Here is a 12,287-nt window from a genome sequence, read left to right on the forward strand (position 1 = left end):
TCCTCGGCGAGTCCTTGCGCGCCGCACACGAGACCATTACTACTTTAGTTCGCACATTTTGCGCCCGTCTGTCTGTCCCTACACCACGTAATCAAATTGGCGCAGCATTTAGTCCAAGTGCTGCCATTGTAGCCACGTTACTACATCATAACATCGTGACGTCATCACGTAATTTGCCTGTGCATATCGCTCGACTAGGGTAGCCATGTGACGTCATCACGTAACAAGGGCAGCCGCAATGGGTAGCAACGACTAGCTTATGTATATCACATGACTAGGTGACCACTTTGTGATGTCATCACAGGTTGCCCCTCAGCGCTGGACCGCTGGGTTGGCCTGGGTTGGCTGCTGGGCCTACAGTTACCCTATGCTGTCATTCCGCTATATATAGATTGGTTGGTTGGTTGCACAACTTTTATTTCCATCAGAAATGGGCGTCCTATTCCCCGGCCCCGGCACACGTGCCGGGGAAGACGGGAAATCGTGCGCCCACGGATTAGAGGCTAGTAGATAGCCCTTGACTTGTTGCGGCCTCTTCCGCCAGATGGACGGTGCCGTGCTGGATCGCAGGGTCCGCGCTTCGCAACAGGGTATCCCAGGCTACTCTACTTGTGATATTTTGTCCTATCCCTGGAGATTGTGGGCACTCCAAAATTGTGTGGTCGAGGGTCCCTCTAGCCCCACAGTGTTTGCACAGATCATTGTCCCTAAGGTCTGGTAGTGCGTGAAACGCCCAGACCGGGTTCATGAGCGTATTTGTAGCCGCCTCCACGCGACAGCTTCTCTATTATTTAGGCGAACATCTGGCGGGGGTACCAGTCTACATCCCAATTTATAATGGTCGATAATTTACCCGTAATTTTGCAGACGCTCGCCGTATGCCCAGTGTTCGGGGGGCTCGACGGCTACCCGGAAGTAGCTCGGGCTAGCTCGTGAGCCGCCTCGTTATCCGGGACGGCAGCGTGAGCGGGTGTCCAAATTAACTGAATTTTCCTATTCAGCGTTCTTTGGGTGAGGATTTTGGCTGCCTCCGGCGATATCCTCCCCTTTCCAGAATTTTGAATGGCAATTTCGCTGTCGCTAATTATGAACTTGGCTTCCGTTCCTACACAAGCTAGCGCTATCGCAACTTCCTCCGCAGTCTCTATGTTGCGGCCTCTGATGGCCGCCGCGGATACCGGCGCCCCTCGGCCATCGACTACCGAAGCTACCGCCGCACCTGTTCTGCTACTTGCCGCATCAACATAGACAACTTCCTTAGCTCCCATGTTCTTGAACCGTCGCTCTAGAGTTTCGGCTCGTTTGGCCCTTCTTTCGACATTAAGTTTTGGATGCATGTTTCTAGGGAAGGGGGGACTACCTAGGCGTTTCTGCTTTTCCTACTAATTGTGACTTTTTTTTTTTTTGAACTCCTCTGTCTGGTTTGAGGCCTACTTTTGCAAGGATTGCCCTGCCCTTCTCGGTCGCGCTTAGTCTGTCTAATTGGGAGACTCGCACTGCCTCCGCCAATTCTACCCACGTGTTATGCACCCCGAGTTCGAGCAGTCGTTCGCACGAGGTACCCATGGGCAGTCCTAGCTAGCGCCTTCTTGACGCATCTTCGGATCAGGCAGTCTAATATCTCTTTTTCTCCGGGCTTGATGTCCAGGTACGGCGTGGCGTAACCGATTCTGGTTATTACGTACGCCTGGATTAGTTTTAGTAAATTTTCTAGAACACCGATCTGTGACGTAAGCGAGATGTAGCTAGTGGCGCTGCTGTCGCCAGGCTGGGCCGACCTGGAGTGAAAAGGAGGCTTAGCGCCCATAGGAATATCTGCAAAAAGCAGTTTTTTAAGGCGAAATCGTTTCTAGGCTCGTGGTTGAAATCTCGCGTCGGTGAGATTTGTCCGCGAGTGACAGATCTTGCGCCTTTCTTGTAAACCGATTATGGAACGCCAGTGAACTTTGAGGCACTCGATGGAATGCAATTGATTACAAATGATGACTAAACATGCTTAGTTATGAGGAGTATTAACTGAAATGACCTGCTAATGGCTTGCAACCCAGTCGGAAAAAAAACTACAGAAACTTTTCTGTTGTTACGACAAAGTTTCTGAGTGGTTTTTGACGGGAAACCTGTTGTGACAACAGAACGTTCTGTAGTAACATCAGAAATGTCTGTATTTACAACACAAAAGTGATACAGAACTACAGACAACAAAAATATAGTACAGAAAAACTACAAAAGCACAGAAAAGTACTACAGAAAAATCTACTATTTATGACAGAACTACAGAATATTTTGTCGTATTTTTGATGCGGTTCTGTAGTTCTTTTCGACTGGGAATGACTACTAATGACCTGTAATGACCAATATGTCTAACTCGACTTCTATGACTACAGTTGATTACAAATGACTAAAATGATTATCAATGATTTGTAATGACCAGGAAGTTTAACGCCGACATCTAACGACTACAACTGATCAGAAATAGCTAAAAATGATTAGTAATAAGTAATAATGACTATATGACTGCTATTGAATACTATTCTTTTACCTTTCACCTTTGAAGATATATCTTAAGAGACTGTAGTGTTTGATTTCGCTCTACGCCTATGTATGATGTCTTTTGGTGCAGATTAACCATACGCATCTTGAACAAATTGTTAAAGTAGTGCTAATATTATTATTAATTGGTTCACAGGAAGGGAAAGGCGCAGTATCTATCACACTTGCTGTGTGGACACCTGAACCGCGCCGTTTGGGAAGCGAGGAAAGAGGGAGTCAAAGCGAAAACAAAAGCCTGACACTTTTGTTGTTTTTGTTGTTGTTGTGGCTGTAGGAAGAAGGAAAAGAAAATGCACGGGCCTGCTACTGGCTCTGACGACAACGATGAGGCAATGAAGGCTTTCACCTTAAAAATTGGCTGGGCAGGTAGGTCACCGCCGCTTGCAGCGGGGGCTAGCCTACCTGCGGTGGTGGACGACGGCTGTTGTTTCGGCGCGCGTCTTTTCGTCTTCCTTTTCTTTCTTCTCTATTTTCTCTTCTGTCTGCACGAGGCAGCGGCGGTGGCTCAGCTACAGAGCCAGTAGCAGGCCCGTGCATTTTATTTTCCTTCTTCCTACAGCCACAACAACAACAACAACAGTTCCCTTACGGCGCGGTAGAGGTGTCCACAGAAAACAAGTGAGACAGTTACCGCTCTTTACCCTTCCTATAAATCAATCACAGAACAAGTGACATGTTGCGCCTTTCTTTTCCTCTGAACCTATTATTATTATTATTATTATTATTATTATTATTATTATTATTATTATTATTATTATTATTATTATTATTATTATTATTATTATTATTATTATTATTATTATTATTATTATTATTATTATACCGCAAGCAGCATTCTGAGGTCTGCTTATTTGTCCCTCGACCTTCTGTGCGCAGCCAGGGGATAACAATGTCCAAGCTAGACGGCTCAGCAAGCAACGCTGAAAAAAGCCGTGAAAAGGTCCGTCCTTGGTCCGAGAGCGCGAACACCACTGGTGCCGACCTCGTGGGACCCACTGCTGCCACCGACGCTGGAGCGCCCAGCGATAAGTCGTTGGCTTCGCAAGCTGGAGTTGGATCGTCAGAGCTTCAGACAGCTGGAGAGGAAGACCAGAAGCTCAGCGTTCCAACCTGGCCGGTGCCCTCGAAGGGCACGGAGCCACTTACGAATGCCTCGGATGTGGACGCTCTGCCCGCTATTGCTCAGGTAATTACGCGGAGTTTCCTTGGGTTCTTTGTACACAGCGCCTGCCTTCCTTCCTTGGCGGGCATCATAAAATTGTTTCGTGAAAATTCCTGGACTAATCATACTTAAATATCGCCTACACAAATATATGTGCTCTCGTTTGCGTCAGATCTATAGCTCGACGTTAGCCATTAATTGGGTTGTCCATACTTAATGGCAAACTGCTGTCATCTCCTGTTTTCAGAAGCCGAGTAGAAGAGGTCGATGATTATGATAGTGTTAGTAGAGGATGCTGCATGCAGCGCCGCCACTTGAGCAAACATGGAACGATTCAAAGAGCAGGCGGCACTGAATGAGCGAGCACGGCCGCTTCATTAGGGACAGTTTTTTTATGGAAATGTGGTCATGGTTGGGGAAAAAAGGACAGACGGGCCTTTCGAAGCGATAGCTTCACTACGCGAGGTAAAGCCAAGGTCACCGTGTGCTTCCGATGACCTTCAAACAGCTTTGAAGTCAAGTTGGAACCTGAGACACAACCACTTTAGCTATGTTCCTACCAAAGGTCAAGGTCAAATGTCAACTGACGTGGGGTGTAGCTAACCCGTGAGCAGCTGCGTGGCAAGGCGCATGATCGCTGACGTCAGTCTCGAGTATATATAGAGGCGCGCCTCGGCCGGAGCTATCACTGACACTAGCTTTAACCCAAACTAAACCAGCGTCATTTTTCCATTTACATGACAGCTTTCCGGTCACGTAGTAATTGCTTTAGCACTTTGTTTACATCACTTAATTACATTAAAATCCTCTCGACCAGTGAAAGCAGGTCTCTCGGGAGTCGGAGCTTGTTCGAGCTTTGCGTAACTGACCTCAAGAAGCTACCCCCCCCCGCCCCCCTCCCACCCTCAGATTTGGCAGCATGAGTATTATGACGAAAATAGTGACAACTTGTACCTCAGTGGTGTGTCGGGCAGGCTAAAGGGCTCCCAATTCGAGTGCAGTGTCTGGTTCCTTCGGCTCTTCTGATGCTTCTAGAGCTTCGGCTGCCCCTATGGCCGGTATGGCCGGAAGAACTGCCTATGGATATAAACCCTATTGCCTCTGCATGCGGTGAAACAATCGCGATAATGCATTTGACGTCATGGTTGCTCAAGTGATATCGGAACACCACTTTGTAACGTTCCAGATACATAGATATAATAAACTTTAATATCCAACGAATAAGGTGATCTGCTCAACCCCCGATACGCAGTTCAGGGGGCGGGTGCTGCCGCCTCAGATGCAGGCTGGGAGGTCTTTGGTCCCAGTAGCCTTTTTAGCCAGTTGGACGAGCAGGAGCTGGAGCTCAGGGTCTGAGCTACGCAGCAGTGTCTCCCAGGTGTCTCCACTGCTTATATGTGCGCACCCCCCTCCTCCCCCCCCCCAGAAGAGTACGCGCATTCTCATATATTTTGGAGGAGACATATATTGTGGTTGAGTCTCCCTCTCTCCTGGCCCCGCCAGGGTGGTGCAGTGGTAAGACGCCCGACTACTGTGCCGGAGTACACGGGCTCGAACCCGACCTCGGCGGTGGAGGCGAAACGGAGTGGCGTCCGTGTGCTGTGCGATGTCAGTGCACGTTAAAGAACCCCAGGTGGTCGAAATTTCCGGAGTCCTCCACTACGGCGTCTCTCATAGCCTTAGTCGCTTTGGGACATTAACCCCTACAAACCAAAACCAACCCTCTCTTCTCACAAAGGTTAGATGTATCGCTGCTAGCCTCGGGGTGGTAGTGGTGGTAAAAACTTTAATTTCCAACAGATACAGGGTAGGCGTCAACCTATCCGCCTACACGACGGCCTGGAGCCCTTGGACCCGGGCGGCGTGTTCGGCCAGTCGGATTACACCTAACTGAATCTCAGGGTGTGAGCTCAACAGTAGTGTCTCCCAAAATTCTTCCGTTTTTGTCTGTTCATTTATATTTTTTTATTTCTGTACACTTCCATATCATATGTACCAGATCCGCTTTATCCTGACATAGTTTGCACCTATCTGAGAATTGCTCCGAGTACCACTGACTTAAAGTAGCTGGGTCTGAAAAGTCCTTGTTTGCAAGCACTTCCAAATGCTTTCTTGGATCTTATTTAGTGTCTTATCTGCCGGTGGGTATTCTAACCTGTTTAGTCTATAGTGCTCTGTAATCTCTTTGTAGCTGACTAGCCTGTTCCTGCTATGAGTGTACTGAGGATCAGAGCCTACCCGGAAGGTGAGACCGCAGGCAAGCTTATGAGCTCCCTAATTTCCCCGAAGCTCGGAGTGGGCTGGTGCCCATATTAGCAGGATAATTCTATCATCCTGACATGTTCTCAGTACCCTGTTTGCCTGCGAGAATGTGGTTTGTAATAACCTGGTGCGGACACGTGTAAGTTTGCAGTCGCCCTCCACGCGACTGCTTGTCTGTTATTTAGTTTCGGGTCTGGCGGGGCTACCAGTCTATGATCCAACCTAGAGTGCTGCATGTTCTCCCCATATTTTAGCATGCGCTTTCCGCTCTCTCGGTCATCGAGGGGCCCTGTAGCGGATCGGTGGTAGAGACCTCGATCGAGACAGCTCGTGGGCCGTCTCTTTGCCAAGGACAGCTTCGTGCGCCAGAGACCAAGTTATCTGAATTTTCCTATCCAACTTTCTCTGGCCTAGGATTCTGGCCACTAAGTGTGAGATCATTTCCTTGATAAAATTTTGTATTGCAGTTTTGTTGTCACTGATGACAAACTTCGATTCCTTTCCGACGCAAGCTAACGCGATCGCAATTTTCTCGGCTACTTCTATGCTCCGGCCGCGCAAAGTGGCAGAGCGGTTACGGGATTGCCCCGGCCGCTGACGACCGCTGACGACCACTACCTCTCCAGCCTCTTGATAGTCTCACCATTATGTCCGTGTAACTGGAGGATCAGGTCCAAGATTCTGATTTGCTCGACTACTGGTACTTCCTTACCCTCCACTTTAATTTTGATCTACGACGGTGTCTTGCACCTTAAGTGCTTCGGATTGTATATAAACAACTTTGATTTCTGCGGCGAGCATGCTAGGCCTCTCTTGGCCGCGTAATCGACTATGATGTCGGTGCGCCTTGTTCTGCGGAAGGAGTTCGAACGTTCCAGGATTTTTTGGCTGCATATATGATACCTGAAGCAGTATTTTATATTTATCCTGTTTATGTATTATTGCACCAGTGTCATCACGTCACCATCTCGTGGCGACTGCAGAGCTACGTCGAGCCGAAAATATGTTCGAGTGGTTCTGCACTAACGCCAAAAGGTGTCCTTCAAAGATAAGCTGCAGGCTGTTCGTATGTCGTCCTCTATTTGCCACATACCAACCCGCGCAGTGCTAAGTGCGTCAGTATGTCGATACCACTGGGGGCCTGAGAAAAAAAAAAATATCGGGTTGAAAAATATAGGCCTGGTTTATAACACTGCCTCGTGATTTTCCTAGGTTCATCGAAGTGAAACTAGAGGGCTCTTCTATTCATTCTCCGTCAGATAAAACTTGTCTGGGGGTCTTCATCTTCTTTGTCTTCACTATTAGTTTGAAGCTGACTGTACTACAAATCTAAGAAATAAAAACGAAATGTGGAATTGAAAAATGCAGACTGAATGTGGGTGTCCCACACATTCCAGAGACCATGTAGATATCAGAGGCTGCCTTAATCCCCAATGCCGAAATCGGAGCCACAGGGGCTCGTAGCTTCTGCCACCCTTAATGCTCAAATACTCAGTGCTCTCAAAAAGATCTGCATTTTTGTTTTTGTCTTCGGGGCAGCTGTCATAATGATTGCAGGAAGTATGGGTCGACGTAGTCATGTACCAAGCTTTGATAGCGGTAAATAAGGAGCGAATAAGTCTTTGAACGTATACGCGCAGGTTTCGGCACCGAAGACGAGATCTAGACGCAGCCAAAGAAACCTGCAACGGACCCAGCAGTAACCCCGACGTGCGCCCGAGGCGGGCTCCAGATTAAAGCCTACGCTTTGCCAAGTTTCTACGACGTCCTCTGCTGGCATCGAGGCGAACGCGAAGCGCAATGACAATCCTGAGGCAGTCGCTGGCAACGATCATGGCGAAACCGCGACCGCGATTGAGAGTCTGCAGCCTTATAGGGATAAGGTAAGAAAAACTATTGTTTTTACGATCGACGATCTTATGATTTTCAAGTTCGGTTCACACGTCGGACTATAGTGAATTAGAATATATTCTAGTTCACTATAGGGAACCAAAGCTGGAGTTTGCTCCGCGACGCCAGCGCTCGGTTTCCAGCGGAGCGGAGAGGAACTACAAAACCTACGCGCATCCGCTCCCGCGCTGCGCGTGGCTGTCTGCGGAGTCTGCGCAGCCCGCTCGCTCGGGAGCGCGTGCTACGTTCAGCCGCGCGTGCACGCGGAGCGGGAGAAGGAGAGTGAGGACGAGGGGGGTTGGTGGCGCGTTCTCGCGCGCAAAGCCGGCGCTCTTTGCCATTGGGATTTCTTAATTTTGATTTTTTTCTGTGCCCCGGCTGACATAGAGGCTGGCTGGATGCATGTTTTTTATCGGTGCTTTTGAAAGCAAGAAATTATGATTAATTGATCGCCGGGCATTGTTTTCAAAGAGCGCTTGTTGGCAGGCTCAGACATACACAAAAAAAAAAAAATGAACGCGAATTCGCTGCTTGAAGGCGGGAGGCAAACGACAGGTATCTTGAAGGACTTGAGGCGGCACCTCTTGATGCCTCTGTCCATGTTCACAGAATGAAGGGTCCAGCCTTCGAGTGCTCCTTCCTTTCCCTTTGTGACTGGTCACTTGAAAGGGACCTATTCAGCTCTTTGGGGACAAACGTTTTAGGCAGTGCTGCCGGCGCCGTGGGGCCTGTTTTCGGCGCGTTTAGGATGCGTTCCCTACAAAGGCACAAAGCATGCCGCCTTACCCTTTGGTTCCTGCCGACACCGGCCAGGGGAAGTTCACTGCTGCGGCGTTGCCATCCGAAATCAATGACCTAGCTACCGTTAACGATGAGGGGATTCTTGACGACCTGGGTCATTCCCCAGAAGCCGAGGCATGCCATTTTTGCGGCAGTTTCCTCTCCACGAGACGAACAGCGAGGAAATGTCTGGCGACTTTCCATGCAGACGGGGACATCTCTCCACGGAAATCTTTGTCTTCTTAATTCCACTGTTACGCTGCACAATTCCTAGTTCAGTTATCTCCTATAGCGAACGCGCAGTTTTGAGCTCCCGAAGCAGGATCGCGTATGAGGATAGGATGATTGACGTAAAGTGATCGCATTAATGACAATATCTGTTTCTTGAGGCCGATCCGGTTCCACGATGGCTGCTTCAGCACCGCCAGTTAGAGAAGTACGACACACGAATGGTACGAGATATCCCCCCCCCCCCCACCAAAAAAAAAAGAAAAAAAAGAAAGGCCCACAACTATCCCGTTACCGTTTCCACACAAGCTTCGCGAAAAAAGTGCGCCGTCATTATTTTCCTTCTAGTTCTTTTCTTTCTTTCTTCTTCCCCCCTCATTGTTAGAGCGCGACGGTGGCCACAATGCGGCCGGAGGAGGAGAGAAACAACCGAGCGCGCGCGCGCAAACACGTGCTCGAAAGCAGCGCGGAGCGGACGACAACATGCTTTTCTATGCGGCGGCTAGCAGACGACGCGGCCGGGCGTCGCGTAGATTTTGACGGGGTCTCCATGGAGGGCGCTGACGTACAGAGCGGCGCAGCGCCCCCTGGCCCAGGTTTTCTCCCCTATCATCATCATCATCATCAGCCTGGGTATACCCACTGCAGGGCGAAGGCCTCTCCCATATTTCTCCACTTAACCCGGTTCTGTGCTAGCTGCATCCACTTGACCCCTGCGAACTTCTTAATTTCATCCGCCCACCTAACTTTCTGCCTCCCCCTATACGGCGGACGAAAGCACTAGAATCCGTGAGCGGACTGGTAACACGTTCCCCCGACATCACTGGCGCCACCTCGTTAGCAGACGGCGAAGTTTTCACAAGCAAAAGACAGGCGTGTTTTCCCACTTAAAATGTGAGAAGGAGTGGGAGGGGGGGGGGGGGTGACTTTCAAGGAGAACGAGATATTCCAAGAAATGAAGCCACAGTAGTGTTTTCGTATTTCATTCTTTGACAGAGTTGGGCCGCTTTAAGACCACAAGCGCCTCGATCCTCTCGTTATAGTGCTCTAGACCCTCGTCTCCGCTGATCATCGAAAGAGTCAACAAAACGGCGTGGTTGCTTTGAAATGCCCTAGCCTTCCAGTTTCTACTGCAGTGGTAAATTTGTGGGGTTTAGAACTGGTCACCGGTGGTTTCCGTCCGCGCATCGTCCGCTCCTACTGCCGGCGGCTCGTTCGCCGCCCGCCTACGAGGTGGAGCCACTGACGTCAAGTGACGCAGTGCTCCGTCCACGGACGGAAGCGATTTCGTTTCTCGTGTGAATCGGTATTTATGGAAGCTGTCATCGGCACAGATGGAAGACCAGCTTGCCTTGGTAAACCAGGCGAAGGATATGTTGAGTGCTTAATTTGCGCTCTTAAATAAAGTGTTTTTCTCTCTCTCTCTAGGGAAGCCGTGAGAGATCTACTATACAAGTGAAGAGCAAAACTTGCAGCCGTCTCATAAGCCGTTTGTATAGCGCTGCGAAAGGCAAGGGATGCTTGGCCCAATGAGGATCATACGCACTATATAACGGCTAATTATGCTCCTACAGACCTCTCACCCCTGCGCAAAACAATAGATAATCCGCCTTTTTCACAAAATGTGGCGCATCTTATGTGATGCCTGATTTCAGTGATAGTTGTATGCTTCATACCAAGGTTTGTTTGTGGTTTCTAGAGTGTTAATTTAATCGCTAACATGCAGTTGCAAAAACGTTCAAATAACGTTAAAATTCATCTCATGTTGAGCGATCACCTAACGACTTTTGTAACATATCTGGCCGTCAAGCAAATTTTATCCGAATTGCTTTGCGTTCTTTACCGTGCAAATGCAATTCAAGCGATGGTAAATTTCGTGGCAACAGCTCGGTGTCCACAGTCCCAATGCTTTAATTATTACCCCGCCGGTTACGACGCTCGACTACTGTTCGCAAGGACGCGGGATCGAATCCCGGCCTCGGCGGCAGCTTTTCGGTGGAGGCGAAAAGCAAGGCGTCCGTGTGCTGTGCGATGTCAGTGCACGTTAAAGAACCCCAGGTGGTCGAAATTTCCGGTGTCCTCCACTACGGCGTCTCTCATAGCCTGAGCTGCTTTGGGACGTTAAACCCTACAAACCAACCAACCAACCAACCTTTAATTATTATTTAATTGGTTCACAGGAAGAGAAAGGCGCAGTATCTGTCACACTTGTGTCTGTGGACACCTGAACCGCGCCGTAAGGGAAGGGAGGAAGGTGGGAGTTAAAGTGGAAAGAGAGAAAGAGGAGCCGTAGTGGAGGGCTACGGAGTAATTTTGACCACCTGGGGATCTTTAACGTGCGCTGACATCGCACAGCACATAGACGCCTCTTCGTTTCGCCTCCATCGAAACGCAGCCGCCGAGGTCGGGTTCGAACCCGGGTATTCCGGACAGTAGTCGGGCGCCTTACCACTGCACCACCCCGGCGCACTCTATACATTTCGGCAGTACTCTAATAACCCTTCCATAACAATAGCTCACCTAGATAACAAGCAGGTTTGAGCTAACGTCACATATTAATATAAAAATTAAAGCGCACATATATGTATTACCGCACACCGCATATATATGTTGTCATGTAGGAAAGAAGGCTGGTTCAAGTTACTTTCGTGAGATTAAAGGAAGAGAAAAATACAGCAAAGCTTAATAAGCGAATCCCGGATATATTGATCTAGGATATATCGAATTATTGCTTACATTAGAACAACATGCCCTTTGAAATCCCTTGCAAAAGTACACGAGTAGTGTTCGCGCTTACCGAACTCCATTTCAGCAGGTCCTTCGACATATCGAACTGCACACCATGCCCTTGCAAGGGAGACTTCTCAGTACAGTCTAAACTCGATTTAACGAATTTGATAGGAACTAGGTATTATTTCGTTAAATCGGGAACTTAGTTAAATCGAGGGAGATATTCCTCGGTTACTTAATTAAAAAAAAAAGATTATTATACGGTGTAGCGGCTTCGAGGAAGTATTACGGCGTCATATTTGCGAAGTGTAAATTCGATGAAAATGAAATAGTGTTTTGAAAGGACGCAACAGCTCAACTTAAAGAAGAACCAGGAGAGTTGTACTGTTACGTCTTTCGAAATGTAATAGCAGCTATTGCTCACTATGCTATGTTGCTGCATTGAAATTGCGGCCTGCTTAGATGACCGACACCGACAGCTAGCGCGTATAAAAAGAAGAAATGAAAATTGTATGTCAGCAAGAATGGTGACAAGGATCTACAAACTTCTTTTCTAGCAAAGAAGTCGCTGATCTTTGCTTGCTTGTAGTTTGTAAGCAAGAACTGCACGTTTTTTTTTTTTTTTTTTTCGTGTGGTACTCCGGCAGACTGTCGCAGCAGAACAAGGGGATCCAAAATTTTATCC

At 48.5% G+C, this 12,287-nt stretch overlaps 2 protein-coding genes across 2 annotated transcripts in view; one reads left to right on the forward strand and one right to left on the reverse strand.

Moving 5' to 3' along the window:
* LOC146197024 (uncharacterized) overlaps nt 1-3,578 on the forward strand; it is a 157,467-nt gene extending 153,889 nt beyond the window's left edge. Inside the window, exon 4 of the mRNA XM_084598750.1 lies at nt 3,427-3,578. Within this exon, the coding sequence (XP_084454876.1) occupies nt 3,427-3,474 (48 nt within the window). The 3' untranslated portion in view covers nt 3,475-3,578. The remainder of the gene's footprint in view (nt 1-3,426) is intronic.
* LOC146197026 (uncharacterized) overlaps nt 1-12,287 on the reverse strand; it is a 113,963-nt gene that overhangs the window by 78,373 nt on the left and 23,303 nt on the right. The window lies entirely within an intron of this gene.

This window comes from Amblyomma maculatum, chromosome 3 (genome assembly GCF_055883805.1).
Source record: "Amblyomma maculatum isolate TAMU_Amacu chromosome 3, ASM5588380v1, whole genome shotgun sequence".
NCBI classification, from domain to species: Eukaryota; Metazoa; Arthropoda; class Arachnida; order Ixodida; family Ixodidae; genus Amblyomma; species Amblyomma maculatum.